Raw genomic sequence first — 25412 nt, 5'->3', positions numbered from 1 at the left:
CTGGGTTGGAGGGAGCTGGGCACATTGCTAACTCAGAAGAGATGGGGCCCAGAAATGATTCTGTGAAAATGGATTCAATGAAAATGGGCTTTCGTTTGTAAAATCCCTAGAAATCTTGAACTTAATAGCCAGTATTCATTATTTAAACATTTAGAAAACTGGGGCCAAATTAATTATTGCACACTGACCTCAAATGCCTGAGATTTCAACCAACTTTATTTTTATTTGGAAGGAGAATTGTTAAATGATATTGCTTGCGACTGTTAGCAACTAAGTTGGTATTTTGATGCTAGCCTTACCCAGACTGTGAACCTCTCCTGCTGCAGTCAGTCACCATGTGGCCTCACAAACTGGTTAAAGGCTACTGTGGAACATGAACTCTGGCCACATTAGACCATACGGTAGCAAGGTACCTGTCAGGGTCTTGGGACACATCTTCCCCATACCCTCGTCGTCCTGTCATTCACTAGTGTTGGGTCATTGATTGAGTGCAGCAACCCAGCTCCACCCGACCAATCACTGACACTGGATGGGGAATTTGGGGCTTTTGCTTCCAGTTTGTGTGGCTCCATCCCAAAGTTGGTATCTGAGAGGAGAGTGGAGAATGACTTCATTTGATCAGTGTGTAAACAGTCATAGTGTCCAACAACACAATCCACCCAGGCTGTGTAAAGGATCGCAGTTACTCCTCTCCCAAGGGCTGCAATGAGAACGGGATCGTTCTGGTTTCTCATATGGTTTGGATTACAATTCACACAGCTCACTTTATAGCAGGAACATATACTGGGGATTTCTGTAACATTTAAACTCATGGTTTATATATAATACTGATTTTTATTTTGATTTCACTGACCTTTTACGAGAAATAAATAATTTTTAAGAATTCTGGATGTTAGTCACCACTAACCTGTGCAGCCCCGCTTCCACTCAAGCTGTCTGCTTTAAGTTATAACACCCAGTCTCTAAAAGGCAAAAATGTCTGCGATTGAAAGCTGCAGAAACATCTTACGTTTAACTATCGGCAAAGACAGAAACAGGCTGGGCACACTCCCACCACTGAGGCAAAGCCACAGGAGGGAGATAAAAATTAAAAGAGGCATTAGGCATGAGTACAACTAAAATTTATATAACTGGACATAACAGTCTTGTGCATTGACACAGAACGATTACAGTCCAGGAGCAGGTGAATTGTAGCAGCATCACAAAGTAAACACATCCATTCATTTCAAAGCGGTTTCATCTCTCCACGTGTATATAAAAGTAAAGTAAATCAGACCGCTTCCTTCCCACACCCCATCCCTCATCTCCCCGGTCTATTTACACATGATTACCCCTCCATTCAACACAAGCAGCTCACAGACAAACGGTTCAAAACACCAGGACTGTATGTGTAGCGTTTCTGTCCTTCATTCAGGAAAGGAGAGCGAGTACAGCTCACCGGAACAGCCTGTAAATCCGGGGCAGGCGGCCATCCTTGCTGGTCAGCGCTTGCTGGATGTGTTCGTACGTTGGCAAATCACTGAGGTCTCCCAGGGCTGCCACAGCCGGCTTGCTGCGTAACATTTTGGCTGTGACTCTTTTGATATCATCTGCGGTTACCCCTCCTGCAAACACAATCGGTCACTGTTAGCTTCATGTGCCATCCTCTTCCAGCACTGGGCTGATTGTGTGGGGGTTCAGCGGGCGAGATGGGGGGTGGGGATCTGATGGATCAGAGGGTGGTTCAGTGCTGGGCAATGTAGGTTTTTTTTCCACATGGTCCAATTTAAGATTGAAACTGTGTTCAATCAGGTACAGCTGCTTCCTCAGTGATTCAGAAGCTTACCTAGGTCAGATAAGCAGAGAGATACACTTTAGGAAGGATGTTGAGATCTTGGGAGAGGGTGCAGAGGAGATTTACTAGAATGTTCCAGGGATGAGGGACTTTAGCTAATGTGGAGAAACTGGGATTGTTCTCCTTAGAGCAGAGAAGGATAAGGGGAGATTTACTGGAGGCGTTCAAAGTCATGAGGGGTTTTGATAGAGTAAATAAGGAGAAATTGTTTCCAGTGGCAGGAGGGTCGGTAATCAGAGAGACACAGCTTGAAGTTGATTGACAGAAGAACCAGAGGGGGAGATGAGGGGAATTGTTTACACAGCAAGTTATGATCTGGAATACACTGCCTGAAAGGGCAGTAGAAGCAGATTCAATAGGAACTTTCAAAAGGGAACTGGATAAATATTCAAGGAGAAAGATTTCAGGACTTCAAGGAGAAAGCGCAGGAGTAAAACTAATTGGATACTTCTTTCGAAAGAGCCTGCACAGGCATGATCGGCTGAAGGGCCTCTGGGCTGTAAGATTCTGACAGAACGTAATACAGGCAGGCAGGGAGGAGCTGGGTGGTTGTTTCAGGCCAATTTAAAAAAAAAAAGACTCAATGTCCATTGTGCAGACACACTCTGGTTCCTCAACAGCTCCTATCCAACTCCTACTCACCTATCAGTGTGCAGAGCTCCTGTGGGAGTTTGCGGACTCCAGTTGCCAGCACTTGTCGTCCCACATCCTCAAATATAACTGGCCGAGACTCCAGGTTCATCATCAACATCGACTTCAGCTGGGTCTTGGCTCGTTCCAGCTCCATCTGAGGGCAAACATACAGTGTGAGCCTTACTATCCATCTATGACACACATCCTCCTTTCCCGTCTACACTGTCCCCATCAAACACTCCCAGGACAAGTACAGCTCAGGGTTAGATACAGAGTAAATCTCCCTCTACACTGTCCCCATCAAACACTCCCAGGGCAAATACAGCACAGGATTAGATACAGAGTTAAAGCTCCCTCTACACTGACCCATTAAACAATGAGATTAGCAGGGGTAAGCTCCAGAGCTGTGTGATTGCAGATGTGGCCTCAGTTTAAAGTCTCTTCAGAAAGACGACACCTCCAACAGGGCAGCACTGGAGTGTACAGATTACGTGATGTTGCAGGAGTGTGGTTTGAATCCACAGGTTTCTGCCTTGGAGGCGAGCATAATAGCCACTGATCAGAATAGAGAAAAGAACACCTCAATGTCCCAGGCAGTCACACTGCACCAAGTGTGTTCCACCTCTTTCAATCAGTCATACCAGTTGGAGCTGACAGCAGCTGCTGTGTGTTTCTGTGCACGTGCACCTGCCTCTCTCTCTCCTTTCTCGTGTCTGTCTCTGTCCGTGTTCCCTCTTTGCCCAATTCTGTCTGTTTGTCCGTGTCTGCCCCGACCCCCTCTGTCTGAGTGACGTGGTTCTATAAAGTATTGGTTCCAAGGAGTGATTCCCCGTGAAATCCATGCACTCACCTCTCCCACCGACCCAGTCATCAAAATGAATTCTCGAGTGATAATTTCCACCATCTCCCTGACCTGTGACACCAGAAAGATAATCAATGTGAGCAACTGAGCCATAAATCATGGAGGACTTAATTAATTAGGTGCGCACAGTGAGACCAAAAGTACAACACTGCAGTGATCTTATGAAAGGCATCATGGTGATAGAGGGTTCAGTACCTGTCTAGGATCGGCACTAGCGTGTATACACAGGAGCCCAGTGTCCTCATAGCTGTGGTGATAGGCGGTGGCATTGTACATCCAGTGATGTCTGAGGGAGGGAGAGAGCCAGTCATTGAGATGTTTATAATCAGAATTGCCAAGAAACTGTAGCACATCAATAGATTGCAAATTGTGGAGTCTATTTCTTTCCCGTGTTAGCAGTGGGTGACACACACACTCTCTCATTTCAGAATCATAATTTCGTGGGTTCAAGCCACACTCCACAGGCTTGGCCCCACAAACATGGCTGACACTCCTGGTGCAGTACTGAGGGAGGGTTGCACTGTTAGAGGTGCTATCTTTCAGATGAGGCATTAAACCAAGACCCATCTGTGCCTGAGATGGATGTAAAAGATCCCAAAGCCACCATTTTGAAGAGCAGCAAGGGAGTTCTTCATGATGGCCTCGTCAATATTTATCCCTCAATCAACGTCATAAGAACGGACGATCCGGTCATTATCACATTGCTGTTTGTGGGATCTTGATGGCGTAAATTGATTGCCACATTTTCTACATTCCAACAGTGACTACACTTCAAAAAGTACTTCATTGGCTGTAAAGCAGTTTGGACTGTCTTGAAGTGGTGAAAGGCATTACAGAAATGGGACTCTTTCTGTCACTTTTCAGCTTGATCCTGCTTTTAAAGCTTTTCAATGACAGCCAGGAGTGTGGCCGATTCCTGTTCCTTTATATTTATTTATTTATTCACATTAGCTGTGACTGCTGGTTAAGACTCCAGGGATCCTGCACTGTGAGGCAGCCTCCTATCAATGTTCACTTTACACTAGGCCCATCTGCTTGCACTCGACACTTCCCATGTCTGAGGTAACCTGGTACCAGCTCCATGCCCAGTGTTTGCAGGGGGAAGGATGACTTCATCTTTGATCTTTGCCTCTCCTCCCTTGGGGTAAGGCGATTTCTGCCCATGGGCGAAACCCTCTGGATAGCAGCCCATTCCCTCAAACTGAGGCAAAGCTCTGACATCACCAGTCCTGCTCCAGCTTCTGTGCCCCAGCCTTTGTTCAGTCCCCCACCATCGGAGCAGATCCACTCCCCACCCCCACTTGCTTCTAGTTCATCTTCCCATCCCCGGAATTCTGCTACAAAGCTGGAACTGTATGAGAGAGCAGGCTGTAAGACCGACCTGTTTAAGACATTGAGGTAGAGTCTGGTGAACATGCCTTTCCCTGGGCCCCCAGCTGAGAACGAGCCCCCGCCACCCATCATCATGTTAAGCACGGCGAAGGGGATGAAATCGTCCTCCTGTAACCAAAAATGAAACTTCAAATCACATTCATCCATCACAGTGCCCCACCCCCACATGCCCCAAATAACTTGGAGGGAGCTTTACTCTGTATCTAACCTTGTGCTGTACCTGCCTTGGGAGTGTTTGATGAGGACAGTGTAGAGGGAGATTTACTCTGTATCTAACCCCGTGCTGTACCTGCCCTGGAAGTGTTTGATGAGGACAGTGTAGAGGGAGCTTTACTCTGTATCTAACCCTGTACTGTACCTGTCCCGGGAGTGTTTGATGGGGACAGTGTAGGGGCAGCTTTACTCTGTATCTAACCCATTGCTGTACCTGCCCTGGGAGTGTTTGGGGCAGCCAGTGTGGAGGGAGATTTACTCTGTGTCTAGCCCTGTCCTTTTTTTTAAGAAAACGTTTTTATTTGTTCGCGGGAAGTGGGGGTCGCTGACTAGACCAGCATTTATTGCCCATCCCTAATTATCATTGAAAAGGTGGTGTTGAGCTGTCTTCTTGAACCGTTGTAGACCATGTGGTGTAGGTACACCCACAGTGCTGTTAGGAAGGGAGTTCCAGGATTTTGACCCAGTGACAGTGAAGGAACGACCGATATATTTCCAAGTCAGGATGGTGAGTGACTTGGAGGAGAACTTCCGGGTGGTGGTGTTCCCATCTATCTGCTGCCCTTGTCCTTCTAGGTGGTAGAGGTCGTGGGTTTGGAAGGTGCTGTCTAAGGGGCCTTGGTGAGTTGCTGCAATGCATCTTCTAGATGGTACACACTGCTGCCACTGTGCGTCGGTGGCAGAGGGAGTGAATGTTGAAGGCGCTGCACTCATCCAGCCAAATGGGGAGTATCCCATCACCCTCCTGACTTGGGTCTTGTAGATGGTGGACAGGCTTTGGGGAGTCAGGAGGTGAGTTACTCACAACAGAATTCTCAGCCTCTGACCTGCTCTTGTAGCCACAGTATCTATATGGCTGGTCCAGTTCAGTTTCTGGTCAATGGTAACACCCAAAATGTTGATAGCGGGGGATTCAGTGATGGTAATACCATTGAATGTTAAGGGAAGATGGTTAGATTCTCTCTTGTTGGAGATGGTTATTGCCAGGCACTTTTGTGGAGTGAATTTTACTTGCCACTTATCAGCCCAACCCTGAATGTTGTCCAGGTCTTACTGCATATGAACATGCACTACTTCATTATCTGAGGAGTTGCGAATGGTGCTGAACATTGTGCAATCATCGGCGAACGTCCCCACTTCTGGCCTTAAGATGGAAGGAAGGTCATTGGTGAAACAGCTGAATATGGTTGGGCCTAGGACACCACCTTGAGGAACTCCTGCAGTGATGTTCTGGGACTGAGATGACTGACCTCCAAGAACCACAACTATTTTCCTTTGTGTTAGGTATGACACCAACCACTGACTCCAGTTTTAATAAGGTGCCTTGATACCACACTTGGTCAAATGCTGCCTTGCTGTCACGGGCAGTCACTCTCACCTCGAGTTCAGCTCTTTTGTTCATGTTTGGACCAAGGTTGTAATGACATCAGAAGCTGAGTGGCCCTGGCGGAACCCAAACTGAGTGTCAGTGAGCAGGTTATTGCTGAGTAAGTGCCACTTGATAGCAGTGTTGATGACCCTTTCCATCGCTTTACTGATGATCAAGAGTAGACTGATGGGGCTGTAATTGGCCAGGTTGGATTTGTCCTGCTTTTTGAAGACTGTCCTGGGAGTGTTTGATGGGGACAGTGTAGAAGAAACTGTCCTTCAGTGAGTCACAGGACAATTCTCTATCCCTCCTGAGCAGCCTATATGATGGAATCTCAGTGCGATGTGGAAAGAAAGGTTTGAACCCACATTTCCCAATTTGGGGATACCATCAAGCTGCTCCACACAGCCCCTTGTAAAACTATTTGCAGACCCCTCTAACTCCAGGGCCAGAACCCTCTCCTAGTCACTTGCAGTCCAGCAAACCATCCTTTATCTATCAGACACTTACCTTAAATTCAGCAATTAACATTTGAAATACAATTAGGTTAATTTCTCCTCCCCCCCCCCCCCCCCCCCCCCCCCCCCCCCCCCCCCCCCCCCCCCCCCCCCCCCCCCCCGCAACACACACACACACTTCCCTGTCCTTCCTCATTCTTACATTTACAGATCTTGTGGACACTGGCTGCTCACTGGAGCCTCTTCCTCTGTGGGCCCTGACCAGACAGATTATTTGACTATAGGAGTGGATCCTGATCTTGTTTTCGCCCAGTGTGCAGATTTATAATTCCCAGCAAGCTATTCAGTAGGATGAAGAACACAGTCTGAATTCCTGTACCTTAACTCAGGTACTGAGTCCAACTTTTAAAAAAAAAAGTCTCCTGGGGTGTGGCTGTCGCTGGCAAGGCCAGCATTTATTGTACATCCCTAGTTACCCTGAGAAAGAGGTGGTGAGTCACCTTGAACCACTGATAGTGAGTTTGATACAAACTGAATGATTACTTCAGAGGGGCAGGTCAGAGTCAACCATGTTCAAGTGGGACTGCATTCGCATGTAGTCCTAGACTGGGTAAGGATAGCAGATTTCCTTCCCTAAAGGGACAGACAGAATCACAGAATTCTTACTGCACAGGAGGCCATTCAGCCCGTCAGGTTTGCACTGGCTCCCTGAAGAAACAATTTACCTACAGCCATTCCCCCATCTGCTCCCTGTAACCCTGCACATTCTTCCTTTTCAGATATCAATCTAATTCCTTTTGAAAGCCTCGATTGACCCTGCCTCCACCAGACTCTCAGGAAGCACATTCCAAACCCTAACCACTCGCTGCATAAAAGTTTCTCCTCATGTCCCCATTGCTTCTTTTGCCAGTTACGTTAACTCTCTGCCCTCTGGTTCTCAATCCTTCCACCAATGGGAACAGTTTCTTCCTATCTACTCTGTCCAGATCCCACATGATTTTGAACACCTCTATCAAATCTCCTCTCAGCCTTGTTTTCCAAGGAGAACAGTCCCAACTTTTTTAATCTCTCTATGTAACTGAAGTACATTATGTAACATTAGTGACCAGATAGGTTTTGAATGACAATCTCACAGCTTCGTGGTTATTTTTTAATGAACCCAGAGCTTTATTTCCAGAATTAAACTGAATTCCAATACTCAAACTGCCCGCAGTGGTGTCTATATTCATGTTCCCTGGATTATTACTGTTATGCCACACCGCCCAATGCAATAATAATTGAAAGCAATTAGTGTTATTAGAAGATGTACTCACCAGGAAGGAGCAGCTTTCTAATCCAATCATGATGTGCGTGAGCTCCGGAATGGGAGTGGGTCCCAGGCTAACGTCAGTCATGTCTTTCTCCACCTGAGGAATCAGATATACTGTGGGTTGTGTTGCTCAGACGTTCTCCTGCTCTGCTTCCCCACCCTCTTAAACAACAGGAGGCTAGACAGTCAAGTCCAGACGGTCAGTATCATCCACATGATACCTCAGGTTGCCCACCTGCGGGCATGTGTGAGCAGAGGGAGAAAGGGCAGAACCCACCACCCTCGAAACCCCCAGATTTACCCTCCTTTATCTCAGATCTCATTCCCCACTGTACCCCCAGATCCCCATCCCCTCATCCCCACAATACATCGAATCCGCCTCGCCCATGCCCCCGCCCCCTCAATCTCACCTCGTGGGGAGGAAGATGAGAGGAGAGCAGCAGATGGCACAAGACAGGCAGAGAGAGGTCACAACAAGCCTGGGCTGCTTTCTCTCTCCACCTGTGTCCAGTCACAGTGCAGCAGCTGCAGATTAACAGGGGGTTGTCTCTAGGCAGGAATTTTCCCAGAGATTTTTTTGCGCAAACACAGAATCATAGAATAGTTACAGCACAGGAGGTCATTCAGCCTACTGTGTCTGTGCTGGCTCCCTGCAAGGGCAATTCACCCAATGCCACCTCCTGCCTTCACCCCGTAATTTTTTTTCTTTTCAGATAATGATCCAATTCCCGTGGGGGATTGATCCTTGCAGCAAAGGGCCATGTCTTACCTTCACAATTCCTCCAGTATACTGGGAGATAGACCGGTCCACATCGGTGGGCTTTCCTGACCCCCAAACTGGGGTAACTCCTGCGAGGCATTGAAAAGAGAGAGAGGTTGATCAGTGTAACTAAATCTGCTCTCATCCAGATCCACAGACCCCCACCCCACCTCTCCCCTCAATATAGTGTCAGCCCTGGCTCAGTGGTAGCACTCTTCTCTAGGTCTGAAGGTTGTGGGTTTAAGCCCCACTCCAGAAACTTGAGCCCATAATCCAGGACAACACTCCAAGTGCACAGCAATTGTAACATGATTGAATTTTACATTCAGTTTGAAGGAGAGAAGAATGGGTCTAAGACTGGTATTATAAACTTAAATAAGGACAATCATATGGAACGAAAGCAGAGCTACCTAAAGTGAACTGACAAATGAGGTTAAGCAATGGGTCAATGAGATGCAGTGGCAGACATTTAAGGGGATATTTCAGAATACTCAGAATAGATACATTCCAACAATAAAGAAAAATTCAAAAATTCCAAGGACGCCACCATCCATGGTTAATGAAAAAGTTAAAGAAAAAGCATATCAGTGCACAAAGATGGGTGCAGGTCAGAAGATTGGACAGAATATAAAGAACAGCATGAGGGAAAAATTAAGAGTACGAGAGAAAGCTAGCTAGTAATATACAGATGGATAGCAAGGGTTTCTATTGATATTTAAATAAGAGTTAAAGTGAGCGTTGGTCCTATAGAAAGTGAGTCTGGAGAATTAATAATGGAAAATAAGGTGATGGCAAATGAATTGAAAAGCTATTTAGCATCAGTCTTTACTATAGAGGATACAAGTAACATCCCAAATATAGCTGTAAATCAGGAATTGTAAGGGAGGGAGGAACTCAGGAAAATTACAAACACCAGGGAAGTAGTATTTAGCAGATTGTTGGAGCTGTGGGCTTAAAAACCCCCAGGTCCTGATAGACTTCATCCTAGGGTCTTGAAAGAAGTGGCTAAGGAAATAGCTGATACATTGGATACAATTTTCCAAAATTCCCTGGATTCGGGGAAGTTGCCACCAGACTGGAAAATAGCAAATGTAACTCCTTTCCTCAAAAAGGGGAGACAGAAGATAGGAAACTACAGGCCAATTAGCCTATCATCTGTCATAGGGAAAATGTTAGAAACTATTACTAAAGACATTATAGCTGGGCACTTAGAGAAATTCAAGGCAATCTGGCAGAGTCAACATGGTTTTTGTGCAAGGGAAATCATTTTTAACTAATTTATTGGAGTTCTTTGAAGGAATCACATGTGCTGTGGATAAAGAGGAACTGGTGGACGTTCTCTACTTAGATTTCCAGAAAACGTGGTAAAGTGTCACCTCAAAGCTTATTGCAGAAAATAAAAATTCATGCTGTATGAGGGTAACATATTTGCACGGATAGAAGATTGGGCCAGCTAATAGGAAACAGAAGGTAGCCATAAACTGGTCTTTTTCTGGTTGGCGGGATGTAACAAGTAGTGGGCAAGAGTGATCAGTGCAAGGGCTTCAGTTTTTTACATTTTATATAAGTGACTTGGATGAGGGACAGAACGTATGTTGCTAAATTTGCTGATGATACAAAGATAGGTAGGAAAGTTAAGTTGTGAAGAGGACATAAGGAGGCTACAAGGGGACATTGATACTTTAAGCAAGTGGGCAAAGATCTGGCAAATCAACTGTAATGCGGGAAAATGTGAATTGTCCACTTTGGCAGGAAGAATAAAAAAAGAATATTATCTAAATGGTGAGAGATTGCAGAGCTCGGTGATGCAGAAGGATATGGGTGTCCTAGTGCACGAATCACAAAAGGCAAGTATGCAGGCAGAACAAGTAATTAGGAAAGCTAATAGAATGTTATCATTTATTGAGAGGGGAATTGAATACAAAAGTAGAGAGGTTACGCTTCAGTTCCACAGGGCACTGGTGAGACCACACCTGGAGTATTGTGTACAGTAATGGTCTCCTTATTTAAAGAAAGATGTAAATGCATTAGCAGTTCAGAGAAGGTTTACTAGACTAATACCAGGAATGGGCAGGTTGTTTTATGAGGAAAGGCTGGACAGACTGGGCTTGTATCTACTGGAGTTTAGAAGAGTAAGCAGTGAATTGATTGAAACATATAAGATCCTGAGGGGTCTTGACAGGGTGGATGCAGAGAGGATGTTTCCTCCTGTGGGAGAATCTAGAACTAGGGGGTCACCCATTTAAGACAGAGGTGAAGAGAATTTTTTTCTCCCAGAGGGTCATGAGTCGTTGGAACTCTTCCTCAAAAGGTGACGGAAGCAGAGTCTTTTGAATATTTTTGAGGCGGAGGTAGATAGATTCTTGCTAAACAAGGCGGGTTGAAAGGTTATAGGGGGTTGATGGGAGGTTACAGTCAGATCAGCCACGATCTTATTGAATGGCAAAGCAGACTCAAAAGGCCGAGTGGCCTGCTCCTAACTCGTATGTTTGTATGTGCAATACCGAGGGAGTGCCACGGTGTTGAAGGGTCAGTACTGAGGGAGCGTCACATTGTCAAAGGGTCAGTACTGAGAGAGCACCGCACAGTCAGAGGGTCAGTACAGAGGGAGCGCATACAGTTGGAGTGTCAGTACTGAGGAGGTGTTGCACTGTCGGAGGGTCAATACTGAGGGAGTGCCGCACAGTCAGCAGGTCAGTACTGAGGAGGTGCTGCCCTGTTAGAGGCAGAGAGGCTGTCTTTCAGGAAAGATGTTTAATTGAGGCTCTGTCTTCCCTCTGGAGCAGTTGTTTGAAGTGTAGGTGAATGGCAATGATAAGAGAGTTTATAGAAACTGGTTTTGTTCTCTTTCACACAGAGAGGCATCCAACATCATGAAAGGTTTTGATAGAATAAAATATGTTTCCACTGACCAGGAAGGGGGGGTGGATCGGTAACCAGAGAATGCTGGTTTAAGATAATTGGCAAAAGATCCAGAGGGGAGATGCAGAAAATTTTGTTTCACACGAGCTGTGATATGGAATGTGCTGCCTGAAAGGACAGTGGATACATATCCAATTTAACTTTCAAAAGGTAATGGATAAAGGCCTGAAAAGGAGAAATTTGCAGGGTTATGGGGAAAGACCAGAGATTAATTGGGTTACTCTTTCAAAGTGCCAGCACAGGCACAATGGGCCGAATGGTCTCCTGTGCTGTAAGGTTGTGCGAGTTGGTTTGATATTTGAGAATGACAAGCTTCTTCACGCGAATGCACTTCATTCTGGGATTTATTTCTACCCACTGATACACGGAGAATGAAACTAGTGATGTGTGTTTAACACAGGCAGTGCAGTTGCCCTCGTACCCAGGAGGTATTTCTTTGCGTGTTCCACCAGTTGGTCATGATCCACTCCGACTCCAGCCAGCACCAACCTGTCCGGAGTGTAGTAATTCCGCAGGAATGAGTGAAGCAGTTTCTGATCAATCTTCTCCACATTCTCAGCAGGGCAGAACCTGGGCAGTCCCAACGTATTGTCCCGGTAAGCAGCCTGGTGGCAGAAAGGAGAAAACCTTCACCCCTGCACCGACCCCACTCCAATAACTCATTGTCCCAGCTCTCTCTTTCCTCACTCCTCTCCATCCCGCCCACATTTTAAATATTTTCCTTTCATTGTGAGGGGGCTGGAATATAGAGCGATACTTCTGTTGTACAGAGATCTGGTGACACTCCATCGGGAATAACCATGTTCAGTCTTGGCACTGCTCCTCAGGATTGGCTTTGAAGGGGCAAATTATGAGGTCAGGTTACAAAGACTAGACATGTATTCCCTTGAGTACCAAAGATTAAGGGGTGATCTAATTGAAGTGTTTATGATAATTAAAGGATTTCATAGCGTCAATAGAGAAACTATTTTCTCTGGCGGTCGGGGGGAGTCCAGAACAAGGGGGCAGAACCTTCAAAATAGAGCCAGGCCGATCAGGGGTGATGTTGGGAAATACTTCTTCACACAAAGCAGAGTGGAAATCTGGAACTCTCTCCCCCACAAAAGGCTGGGGAGGGAGCGAGGGGGGTCAATTAGAACTTTCAACACTGAGACCCGATAAGATTTTTTTGGGTAAGGGGATTAAGGGTTAGGAAACCAAGGCGGGTGGATGGGGTTAAGATACAGATCAGCAATTAATCAATTAAATGGCAGAACAGGTTCAAGGGCATAACTGCCTCCTGTTCTCTCCTGAATCTTGCTGGGATTCAATGCTACACTTTCCTCCCAATGCCACCCCCTGTACCTCCCCCCAGTACCTATTCTTTGTGCCTGAGTGCAGACAGTGATGATCACTTTACACCATAGGCTTTGGACATGAGACATAAGCTGATCTCTCCTGTCCTAACCCTGTTCTAACGCGACTGTCAGCGACGGTGCCATGGCTCAGTGGGTAGCTCTCTGGCTTCAGAGATAAAAGATCCTGGAGCGGTTTAATGTTCCCTTGCTGAGTATCCTCACAGCAATCACTCCACAAACATCAGCACTAAATCTAGGCTGAAGCGCTCAATGAAAGTCAATGCTGATCTGTTGGAGAGTCAGCACTCAGGGAATGCTGCACTGTTGGAGGGGCCCTCTTTCGAATGAGACATTAAACCAAGGCCCTGTTTGTACTCTTAGGTAAATATAAAAGGTTCCAGGGCCACTATTTTGAAGAACAGCAGGGAAGTTCCCAATATTTATCCCACAACCAACATCAGTAAAATCATCTGGTTATTATCACACGACTTTGTGGGATCTTGCTGTTCATGAATTGACTGCCATGTTTCCTACTTTACAATGATGACTATGCTTGAAAAGCTACCTCATTGTGAGTGCTTTGGGATATCCAGAAGATATGGTGAAAGGTGCTACAGAAAGGCAAGCAATCCTTTCTTTATGGTGTTCCTACACTTCCTGGGATCAGTTATCACAAGGAACCAGAGAGGGACCTGGATCTTTCACCCTCGATCCCACTGCTATAATTGAGTCTCACTTCGTTTCAGGTCAAATTGTCACCCATGGTACATTTGAAAAGTAAGGTTACCGCATGAATCATCTCAGTCAGGAGGGGCTCGGGATCTGGTCTCATCTCAAGGTCCTCCAGTTCAAAGCGGACAGACAGACGGGTCATCTCCAGTTCCTCATCTGAGGCAAAGAACAGATTGACAAAGACATCAGCTCTGGAGTGTGGAAGGCAATGAGTGTGCAGCTGGGGCAAATCCTACAAAGCAGGCTAACTTCAGACTGCATTCCATCGTCTTCTCCCACCCTGTCACCAAACCGTTCAAGGCTATACCCACCCACCTCCTACAGCCCCACTCCTCCAGGTGCCAAGTGTCACAGGGGTATGGATTGTAAAGCAGCCAGTCAGTTAGAGGAGGGATGGGGGCTGGGGAGGTGTGGGAGCCATGGTGGAGAGGGGCGAGACTGACCCCTAAGGACAAAAGACAGTTTGAAGGTGAAACAGGGACCATAATTTTGAGATGGCCATTCAACCCCCTCAAGCCTGTTCTGCCATTAAATTAGATTGCTGACCAAAGAGCCTGTGATTTATGTGGGAGCCAAATCAAGCTGTTTTTGGGGTGCTTCACTCACCGTGCCTGCATGTATGCCAGTGGGAACATGGATTATGGATCAAGCTCGCTGGATGATTTTCCTTTCCCTAACTCAGGCCCAATGAGAAGTGACCTCTGACATTCCAGACTTCCCCGTCACTCAGTGGTGGCATACTCACCGAGTCAGGAGGTCAGGGGTTCAAGTCCCACTCCAAAAGCTTGAACCCATAACAGGCTGACACTCCCAATGCGGCACTAAGGGAGTGCTGCACTGTCGGAGGAGCGGCACTGAGGGAGTGATGCACTGCTGGAGGCAGCGTCTTGCAGATCAGAAGTTCAGCTAAGGGCCTAATTGCCCTCTTGGGTCGACAGAAACGATTCCATGGCCACTATTTTGAAGGGAAGGGAAGTTCTCCCCAGTGCCCTGAAACCAATATTTATTCCTCAACTAACATCACCCTAACATTATCATATTGCTGTCTGTCAGATCTTGACGTGCACAAATTGGCTGCCACATTTCAAAAAGCGCTTCATTGTATTGCTCTTTGGGACATCCTCTGGTGATGAAAGGCACTACACAAATGCAAGTCTTTCTTTTGTCAGCACAGGCTGAGGAATTGTGCCACTGAGCCAGACTGTAGATCAGCTCAGTGCCCATAACAAATCTCAGCACCTTGGAATTTCAGTCCAGTGATACTGCAGAGGCCTAGAACAAAGCCCTGGGGGCAACAGTGCAAAACATGGGCTGACAAGTTCCTCTGAGTGAGATGCAGCAAAAGGCACAGCCCTGTGTAGAATAAACCCACTATCATGGATTTTCCAGATCTCTGCGCTCCTCCAATTTTGGCCTCTTGAGCATCCCCACACTTCCACCGCTCCACCACTGGCGGCTGTGCCTTCAGCTATCTGACCCCTAGGCTCTGGAATTCCCTCCCTAATCCTCTTCCCCTCGCCTCCTTTAAGATGCTCCTTAAAACCATCCTCTTTGACCAAGGATTTGATCACCTGACCCAATATCTCGTCATGTGGCTCAGTGTTAAGACCTGTCTGAAAATGCTTGTGTGAAGAGCTTTGGGACATTTTACTAAGTTAAAAGGTACTATATAAATGCAAGTGGTTGGTGTTCTTGTCTGCACAGATGAACAGTTTCCCTGTGTTGAGTGCAGGTCTCACCCACACTAAGCTTCGGGAAGAATAGTTGCTCGCCAGTACAACCAACTTTGGTTGGATGCATTCCTGAAGATACTGTCACATGATTCCCCCACCTCCAATTGCCCTGCCCCCACACTCCTGCCATTGGCCACCCAACTTGTCAATCCCCAACTTCCTGCACCAATCAGCATGAACAGGCTTCATTACGCTGATTGGATGATTCAGCAGTCTGTCAAACTGCCTTTTTTTTCCTCCCAATCTCCAATATTTTTATTAATAACAAACAAAAGGGTTAGAAGAATTTTACAATAAAAGCAAAAAACTGCGGATGCTGGAAATCCAAAACAAAAACAAAAATACCTGGAAAAACTCAGCAGGTCTGGCAGCATCTGCGGATAGGAGCACAGTTAATGGTTCAAGTCCAAATGACCCTTCAACAGAACAGTGTTGAAGAGTCATTTGGACTTGAAACATAATTGTGCTCCTCTCCGCAGATGCTGCCAGACCTGCTGAGTTTTTCCAGGTATTTTTGTTTTTGTGAAGAATTTTACAACTTCTTAAAGCTCCTATTGATTTTCTCCAGGGTGTTGCTCTCAGCAATGTCCTGGAGATTAACCTTTAATTCCTGGAGACTGAGTTGGCAAGAGAGAAAAGCAGTAGCAGCCCCTCCCCCCATTCTAAACTTGGCTCCAGACCATCCCATAGACCAGGAATAACCCCAATCCCAGACTCAGAGAATGAGACAACAGGAATTCAACCTCTTTTTCACAATTAATATAAAGTTAATCAGGAGAGCGAAGCAAAGCTCTCCAAACTCATCTCATCATCTTTGCATTACCTGTTAACCTTGGTTGAAGCACCACATCAGCCAGAAGACCGACCATTGTCTCTAGACCCTTCACCTCCGCAGAAACTGCAAACATGGTAGTGTCCCTGAAAGAGGATTGGGAACAAAGATTTATCCTGATGATTGTAAGAGCTTCAAACTCTCCCTGAAAGTACTGAAAATGTCCATCAGAATATAGGATTTTAAGATGATCAGACTGCAGCATCGTGGAAGAGACACCAGCTTGTCCCCATCCCCCTCTGTTAAATCTTCTGGAGGATTCTTTTCCCCTGCATCTGTTCACCAACACACTCTCCCTTCCAGTTTCACTCCAAGTGCTGCAGTTCCAGCCTTCTCCTGACAAACTCTCCCCCACACCATATACAAGGGCAGTGACTTCACCAGCACACCCTTTCCACCACAATATCTCAATCCAAAGACCCCAACTTTGGGGATGGGGTGGGGGGTGAAAAGAGGATTTACGCCGCTGGCAACTCCATCAGCTATACCCTTAGATATGCCAGGAACAGATGAAGGAGAATGCCTCTCAACCATGTGACTATCGAGCCTGGAGGACAGGATGGCAGATTCAGATCCACCTCCCCTACTGAGCTGCGCTCTCATTAAACCAGAGTCACCAGACAGCCTCTCCCAAACCGATTCCCCTCATCTCGCTATGTCCATCACCCTCAAAAGGGTAAAAATTAGTAGAGAATGTGGAAGCCATAGCAACAGAGTGTGAAGTAAAGAAAAAGAAAACAGACAAAGGTAAGGGATAGCAGGTCAATGATAGATACAGAGTGAGACAGAGATATAAGATATAAGGACTGGGACAGAGATAGGTTAATGAGATATACAGAATGGAACAGAGATGACAACCAGATAAAACGAGTGAGACATACAAAAACAGGAGAGCAGAGGATAGGTGAGAAGAGAGAAGAATACTCATCTAATTATAGTCCTGGCTGTTTTAGGATAATCATAACCATTCCACAGACATTCAATGTCTCAGCTAAGTTCATGTTACACCTGAGAGTTTCTAACAAGCAGGAAGGACTGAACGGGCTAGGGGTCTTCTTTCTGGGGAAAAAGAGAAGGCAGATGGATGTTCAAGATTATGAAGGGGTTTCGATAGGGTAATCGTACAGAAGATGTTTCCACTTGTGGGGGAGAGCAGAACTAGGGACCATCAAGAGAATAGTCGCTTATAAATCCAATGAGGAATTCAGGAGAAACTTCTTTACCCATAGAGTGGAGAGAATGTGGAACTTGCTACCACAAGGACTGGTCAAGGTAAATAGTATCTCAGAATCTTTACAGCACAGAAGGAGGCCATTTGGCCCATTGAGTCTGCACTGGCTCTAAAAGAGCATTCCACCTAGTCCCGCTCCCCTGCCTTATATCCCGTAACCTTGCATATTTTCTCTTTTCAGGTAGCAACCCAATTCCCATTTGAATACCTCGATTGAATCTGCCTCCACCACCCTCTCAGGAAGTTCATTCCAGACTCCAGCCACCCTCTGAGTGAAAAACCTTTTCTTCACATCACATTTACTCCTTTTGCCAATTATTTTGAGTCTGTGCCCTCCAGTTCTTGATGTTCTCTTGAGTGGGAACAGTTTCTCACTATTTATCCTGCCCATACCCCTCAGGATCTTGACTACTTCTATCAAGTCTCCTCTCAGCCTGCTTTTCTCCAAGGAAAACAGTTCCAACCTCTCCAAACTATCCTCATAGCTACAGTTCTTTATCCCTGGAATCAGTTTTGTGAACCTCCTCTGTACTCTCTCCAATGCCTTCACATCCTTCCTCAAGTATGGCACCTAGAACCAGATGCAGTACTCCAGATGAGGTCTAACTAGCATCTTATACAAGTTCAACATGACCTCCTTACTCTTGTACTCAATGCCCCTATTAATAAAGCGTAAGATACTATATGCTTTATTAACTGCTCTCTCAACATGCCCTGCCATCTTCAATGACCTATGTACGTATACACCGAGGTCCCTCTGTTCCTGCACCTCCTTTAGAGGCTCTCCCTTTTTTTTTTAAAAAATACTGTCTCACCATATCTTTCCTGCCAAAACAAATCACCTCACACTTCCCTGCATTGAACTTCATCTGCCACTTGTCTGCCCAATCCACCAACATGACTTTGTCCTTTTGAAGTTCAAGACTATCCCCATCACAGTTGACATTTCCAATCTTCATATCATCTGCAAATTTTGAAATCATGCCCTGCACACCACTTTCTAGCTCATTAATATATATAAGGAAGCACAAGGATCCCAACACTGATCCCTGGGGAACCCCACTACAAACCTTCCTCCAATCTGAAAAACAACCATTTATCACTGCTTTCTGGTTCCTGTCACTCAGCCAATTTCTTGTCCAAGTTCCTACTTTCCCTTTTATTCCATGACCTAGAATTTTGTGTGGCACTGTATCAAATGCCTTTTGAAAATCCATATACACATCAACAGCATTTCCCTTATCAACCTTCTATGTTACCATCTCAAAATATTCCAGCAAGTTAGTTAAAGATGATTTTCCCTTAATGAATCCATGCTAGGTTTCCTTAATTACCCTGCACTGTATCTAAGTGACTATTGATTTTATCCCGTACTATTGTTTCCAGAAGTTTCCCTACCACTCAGGTCAAACTGACTGGTATATAGCTGCCGGCTTTATCCTTGCACCCCTTTTTGAATAAGGGTGTAACATTCACCGTTCTCCAGTCTTCTGGCACCTCCCCGTGTCTAAGGAAGACTGGAAGATTATCACTAGTGCCTCTGTAATTTCCACTCTCACTTCCCTCAGCCCCCTTAGATGCATCTCATCCGTTCCTGGTACCCTATCTATTTTAAGTAAAGATGGCATAAATAGATAGTATAGATACAGTTAAGGGGAAGTTGGATAAACACATGAGCGAGAAAGGAATAGAAGGATATGCTGATAGGGTGAGATGAAGGGGTGGGAGGAGGCTCATGTGGAGCAGAAACGCTGGAATGGACTAAATGGGCTGAATGGCCTGTTTCTGAACTGTAAGTACTGAGTAATGTGTGACCCTGGAAACACGAGAGCATCAGATCTAATCTCGATCCTCTACTCTCTCAATAGCCACATGCACATGCTTTCCTGGAGAGGTACGATGACACAGCCAGTAAACTTTGGCTGATTCCCACTCTCCTCCCTACATACACCCTAACACCAACTATCTTTTTTTTAAGCCAGTCCCTCGGGATCGAGGATGAGTTGTTTTCACTCCAGTCCGATGGGTTCTGAGAAGGCTGATCAGTCCGATGCACGATCTGCAGGCTCTGCCACATGTGGAGCAGGTGGTGCTTGAAGGGTTGGGTAGATGGGTTGTCTGGAGGCTTCTGCACTCTCCCCAATGCCTCAACTTCACCTCTGCACGTTCCCCATGAAGTCTCTTGATGCATTCAGTACCTTCCCGAATGAACCTTCTTTGTCTTGTTTCATTTACACCAACCAAAGTCCCTCTGCCACTCTGAAATCAGCCCAGGATGGCACCCAGGACCAATGCTCTCTGTAAACTGCAAAGCCAAGCAGTAACCCAGAAGGTACCATGCAGACCACTCTCAAGCTGCCCCATTTAAAATACCACACATGTGGCCACACAGGAAAGATGAACAGGCTGCACACAATGAAAAGAATTTACCGGGGCATCGCTGGCACCATTCAGTTTACATGACCCTTGTGCAACTTGCCACCCAGGGGCCCACTGCTCGACCCAGATCTACAATTGTTTGAGAGTGGTCACCTTAGTACTCGGCCTGTCTGGGCTCAGATACTGAGGGAGCAATCAATAAGGTTACAAAGCACAGTGGTCAGTCTGCATCACAGTTACCTGGAAGACTGGCAGTCACAGATACCCCCATGTTTCTCCAGCGTAAGGAGGATTTCATCCTTGGAGCCAAACTGTGCTGTAGACTGGTGACAAAAACACACCGCCAGTTAAAAGTTTATAAAGCTCCAATCTCATCCCTAACATTAAACATGAGAAGGCGTCTTCCAAAGTCCTCAATGCTGTCATTAATCCTGAACAATGAGCCAGTGGGAACAGTATCCAGCAGAAATAGGCAGCGAGTGAGCTCTGGTCAGAGGGACAAAGCACAGAACAGGAGACGTATTAACAGCAATGCCCACAGCTGGGATTTAGTTTAAAATAAACTACCCAGGAAAATCCCAGATTGAATCACTGTCTCTGGGGCAACAGTTTTGATATCACTGGCTTGAAGGGGAAAAAAATCATTCAGCATTCTCACCCCTGGTCACTATGCAGATTATTTAGAAGAATGAGAAGTGATCTCATTGAAACATTGAAAATTCTTAAGGGTCTTGACAGGGCTAATGCTGAGAAAATGTTTCCCCCAGCTAGAGAATTGAGAACATGTGGTCACAGTCTCAGAATAAGGGGCAGCCTTTTTGGACTGAGATGAGGAGAAATTTCTTCACTCAGAGGATTGTGAAGCTTTGAAATTCTCTATCCCAGAGAGTTGTGGATGCACAGTCATTGAGTAAATTCAAAACAGATTTTTATGCATCAAGGGATAATGCAGGAAAATGACATTGAGGTAGGAGATCAATCATGATCTTGTTGAATGGTGGAGTCGGGTTGAAGGGTCAAATGGCCTACTCCAGCTCCTAATTCTTATGTAACAGCAAAGCGCACACGTGTGTAGGATACCTGGGCCAAGAACACTGTCCAGCGTCACACATGGAGAACGCCACTTAGAGTCAAAGGAGACCATTCAGCCCATCATGACTGTTTTGTTTGAAAGATCTATCCCATCAGTCCCACGCCCCCTTCTCCTTTCCCAATAGTCCTATAAATTTCTCATTTTCAAGTATTTATCCAATCCCTTTTTGAAAGTTATTATTGACTCTGCTTCCACCACCCTTTCAGGCAGCGCCTTCCAGATCACAACAACTCTGCATAAACAAAATTTCATCTCTCCTCTGGCTCTTTTAACTATCTTCACGAGTGAGGGACTGAATCTCAATCTATATCTGGATATATTATTTTAAAAATCTGCACTTATGAGCCTGTGCTTTAAGATTCTGGATAAAAAGTAGAAAGAGCATATAGTTACTTACAGAAAACGCCAGCTTTTCTAGAAAGTGGGAGATTCCACTCGGATACTTCACCTCGTGCCTCGATCCAGCATTTGCTAAAACTGAAGGACATGACTGTGTTAATAAGAAACACTTGGAGCCAGCATCCCACCTAATGTGGCAATAATAAAGCTCCAAGACACTGGACAGAGTTGAGACAGATGGTGAGCATTACCAGCAGAGCTTGGGGAAAATGCAGGCAGAGAGCAACTAAACGCGAGAAGAACTTTGCAAGTGGGTTCCAGAAGGAGGTTCCAATAGGAGTGAGGCAGATGAAGTCTCTGGGATTATTGGTGGGACAGGGATGAACTCAGGGCTGGAGGTGGAGCACAAACAGTGAATAAGGAACAGAGAAACCAAAACTAGATGTGATCATTCCCGTCACAAGAGTGTAGGTACAGAGAAGTGACCACTGGTCATTAAATGACTATCACATCATACAATTCCACAGCAGCACATGGCAATGACACGCCTGAACGATAATGAATCCTGCACAGGAGGACGTGCTCGTGTCAGTACAGGAAGCATCAGATGACCACACAGTCCTGTAGTCATAATGATGATGATGATGAGGGGAATGGACGATGTTCCGGCTGACACTTTGTAGTTTGACCTTTTCTGACTGAGGCAGAAATCACCTTGTACATAAAGGGAGGTATTGCAGTGAATATGTCACTCCTCAAAGCCTGTCCTTGAAGGACAAGGGCAGCAGACACTTGGGAATATCTGGAATTTCCCTCCAAATCACACACCATCCTGACTTGGAACTATATCGCCATTGCTTCCGTGTCACTGGGTCAAAAACCTGTAACTGCCTTCCTAACAGCACTGTGGGTGTATCTACCCCACATGGACTGTGCAGCCACACTTCAATCAACTCAGAAAGACTGAATCACTCCTGAAATGCAGCAACCATTTTGCATAAGGTGATGCTTTGTGATTTGAAGAGAATTGTTCTCCTCAACCAACAGGACTAAAGGAAAGACCTTTTACAATAGAGATGAGGAGAAACTTCTTTAGCCAGAGAGTGGTGAATCTATGGAATTCATTGCCACGGAAGGCTGTGGAGGCCAGGTCATTGAGTGTATTTAAGACCGAGATAGATAGGTTCTTGATTGGTAAGGGGATCAAAGGTTACGGGGAGAAGGTGGGAGAATGGGGTCGAGAAACTTATTGAATGGCGGAGCAGACTTGATGGGCCAATTGGCCTAATTTCTGCTCCTATGTCTTATGGTCTTATGGACCATTTGCCACAGTTTGTGGGAGCTTGGTGTACACAAACTGGTTGCTGCATTTACTACATTGCAACACCGATCATCATTCAAATTGGCTAGAAAGAGTTCGGGACATTTGGAGATTATGGAAGTCTCAACAGAAATGCCACTATTTCTTCAGCCGGTTGCGTCCACTCTGAGCAGTTTATCTGCTTTTTTCAAAAAAGCTGCTGAAATGCCTGAGGGATAAATATTGTCCAAGAAAACTGCCCTTCTTCAGAAAACTGGCAGGAATCCTTTCCATTGATCTGAGGGGCAGACATGGCCTCAGTTTAACGTCTCTCCTGAAAGATGGCACCTCCAACACTGCAGCATTCCCTCAGTAAAAAAAGACTAGATTTATCCAGTGTCTTTCATGATCATAGAACATCCCAATGTGCTTAAAAGCCAAATAAATACTTGTAAAGTGTTGAAATACAGAAAACAAGGCAGCCAAATTGCACACAGAAGCAATGGGCAGGTGATGGCATAGCGGTAATGTCAGTGGACTAGGCCCAAGAAAATGCTGGCCTTGTCTGTTATACCCACATCTCATGGGAGAACATCTTAAAAATGTGGTAATAACCCTGGTAACATATTTACCGTGATCTAAAACATGACCAAAAACAATCTCAGCCAGTCTGGCAGCGTTTATGGAGATAGGAGGATTCTGATGAAAGGACCTGAAACGTTAACTGTTTCTCTCTCCACAAATGCTGCCCGACCTGTTTTTCCAGCATTTTCTGTTCTAGGAGCATAGAAGCCTCCAGTGCCTGCAGTATTTTGCCTTTTGATATTGTTCCTGACGTTGTTTGAGGGAGTCTGACCATTTTAACGCTGAGTCTGACCTTTGACCTCACCCCCACACCACTGACCTCCGACCGTGCAGAATTGGCCGAATTTGTCCTGCGAGGCCACTCGCAGCCCGTTCTCCAGCACCGTGATCCGGGTCTCGTATTTGTTGTGGCCGCTGACGGTGGCGAAGATGGGTTTGGGGAGACTGGGGAGCGGCGAGGAGAGCGGGACCGCGGGGTAACCGGAGCTGCTGAAGGGCCTGGAGCCGGTTAGGCCACACCTGGAAGAGAGAGAGAGAAAGGTTAGCGGCCGCTCCGGCTCACTTAGCGCTGCCCGCGGTTGGGTCCCAGGCCGGCAGCCGGGGCTCCGGCCGCTTCCCCGCGGCCTCGTTACCTCCTGATTTGGCTCCAGCGCCTCAGCCTCGCCACGCGCGCCGCCATCTTGGATGCCGGGGTGACTTCCGGTCACCGCCCGACAAACCGCTTCCGGGTCGGTCGCCCGCCCGCCGCCGCCGCGTTGGTAACCGCCTAACAACCGGGCCTAGTGGGGCAAGGATGAGCACCCGGGGGCTGCAAGGTGAGGCAGGTGCTGTCCCTTTCCCTGTGACGGGAGAAGAATCGTCCCCAAACCCGAACTAAACCGGGTTCGACCTTCTACCTTTAAACCCAGTGGCCGCCGGGGGCTCAGTAGCAACTCTCACTTTGGGAGGGGTGAGAGGTCACAGAGAAACCAGGACAGGATTACCAAGGAGTGTGTCAGCATTTACGGAGAGTCAACTGAAAGATGGCAACTCCGACAGTGCAACGCTCCCTCAGTACTGACCCTCCGACAGTGCGGCACTCCCTCAGTACTGACCCTCCGACAGTGCGGCACTCCCTCAGTACTGACCCTCCGACAGTGCGGCACTCCCTCAGTACTGACCCTCCGACAGTGCGGTGCTCCCTCAGTACTTCACTGGAGGGTCAGCCCAAACTTTATGCTCAAGTGTTTGGAGTGGGGGCTTGAACTCACAACCTTGTGAATTAGAGAAGAGAGTGCTACCCACTGAGTCACGGCTTACAATGTAATAAATATCACTGCCCACTTTGTTCCTGGGGAGTGGGGAAAGGACATTGTACAATCAGGCCTTGCCAGCATTAGCCATTGGATAGTGCAGAGCAGGAGCCCAGGTTGATATTTTTTCCCCTTCCTAGCCTCAGGACACTGAGCATAAATCTAATTGTCCAGCACTATCCTGACGAAAATTAGCTCATTCAGCAGAAGTTTATAATACTTATTAAATTGCATCATTCGATTTTTCTTTTACTGCATCTAGGTGTAAAGGAAGAGGGTGCTGATGAAACCAACCCGTTCTCCTTCAAGGAGTTTGTCAAGATCAAAAGCCAATCAACAGTAAAGGAGAAAGTGGTGAAAAACCAGACACATCAACAACTGAAGGTGCTGTACAGCTCAGCCTCTCAAAGCTACAACAACAATGTGCATTTATTCAGTGCCTTTAACACATTAAGAGGTGGATGCTGAGAGCCTGTTTCTCCTGGCTGCAAAGTCTGAACAGGATAAAGGTTTTACAGTTTAGGACTGAGATGTGGAGAAATTCCTTCACTCAGGGTGGTAAATTTTTGGAATTCTCCACCCCAGAGAGATGTGGGTGCTCAGCTATTGAATATATTCAAGACTGAGATCGAAAGATTTTTGCGTACCGAGGGATTCAGGGGCTATGGGGATAGTGGCTGTGCAGGTCATGATCATATTAAATGAGGCTTGAGGGGCCCTGCTTTTTTTTTTATTTGTTCACAGAATGGGAGCATTGCTGGCAAGCAAGGCCAGCTTATATTGCCCATCCCTAATTGCAATTGGAGC

At 46.3% G+C, this 25412-nt stretch overlaps 2 protein-coding genes across 2 annotated transcripts in view; one reads left to right on the top strand and one right to left on the bottom strand.

Moving 5' to 3' along the window:
* Positions 1-1105: 1105 nt before the first annotated feature.
* pmpca (peptidase, mitochondrial processing subunit alpha) lies at positions 1106-24051 on the bottom strand. The gene is made up of 14 exons (XM_041193783.1): positions 23946-24051; positions 23633-23832; positions 21487-21566; positions 20237-20319; positions 16378-16472; positions 13877-13977; positions 12174-12357; positions 8840-8919; positions 8075-8167; positions 4711-4829; positions 3525-3615; positions 3318-3380; positions 2477-2621; positions 1106-1604 (listed from the first exon to the last, which is right to left on the bottom strand). Exons 1-14 carry the CDS (start codon positions 23990-23992, stop codon positions 1435-1437), a joined length of 1551 nt encoding a protein of 516 aa, XP_041049717.1. The 5' UTR covers positions 23993-24051; the 3' UTR covers positions 1106-1434.
* Positions 24026-25412, top strand: part of entr1 (endosome associated trafficking regulator 1) — a 14547-nt gene continuing 13160 nt past the window's right edge. The window contains exons 1-2 of the mRNA XM_041193784.1: positions 24026-24128; positions 24868-24989. Of these exons, the coding sequence (XP_041049718.1) occupies positions 24107-24128; positions 24868-24989 (144 nt within the window). The 5' untranslated portion in view covers positions 24026-24106. The remainder of the gene's footprint in view (positions 24129-24867; positions 24990-25412) is intronic.

This window comes from Carcharodon carcharias, chromosome 8 (assembly GCF_017639515.1).
Source record: "Carcharodon carcharias isolate sCarCar2 chromosome 8, sCarCar2.pri, whole genome shotgun sequence".
NCBI classification, from domain to species: domain Eukaryota; kingdom Metazoa; phylum Chordata; class Chondrichthyes; order Lamniformes; family Lamnidae; genus Carcharodon; species Carcharodon carcharias.
This window is presented reverse-complemented; position numbering and strand designations above follow the sequence as displayed.

Bases quoted from the DNA above. Each gene is read 5' to 3' on its own strand.
- pmpca (XM_041193783.1), bottom strand. From the start codon at position 23,992: ATGGCGGCGCGCGTGGCGAGGCTGAGGCGCTGGAGCCAAATCAGGAG. The intron at 21,567-23,632 runs GTCAGTGGTGTG...CATGTCCTTCAG, and splicing joins CCAATTCTGCACGGTCGGAG to TTTTAGCAAATGCTGGATCG. The intron at 16,473-20,236 runs GTAACTGTGATG...ATCCTCTTTCAG, and splicing joins TGTGACTGCCAGTCTTCCAG to GGACACTACCATGTTTGCAG.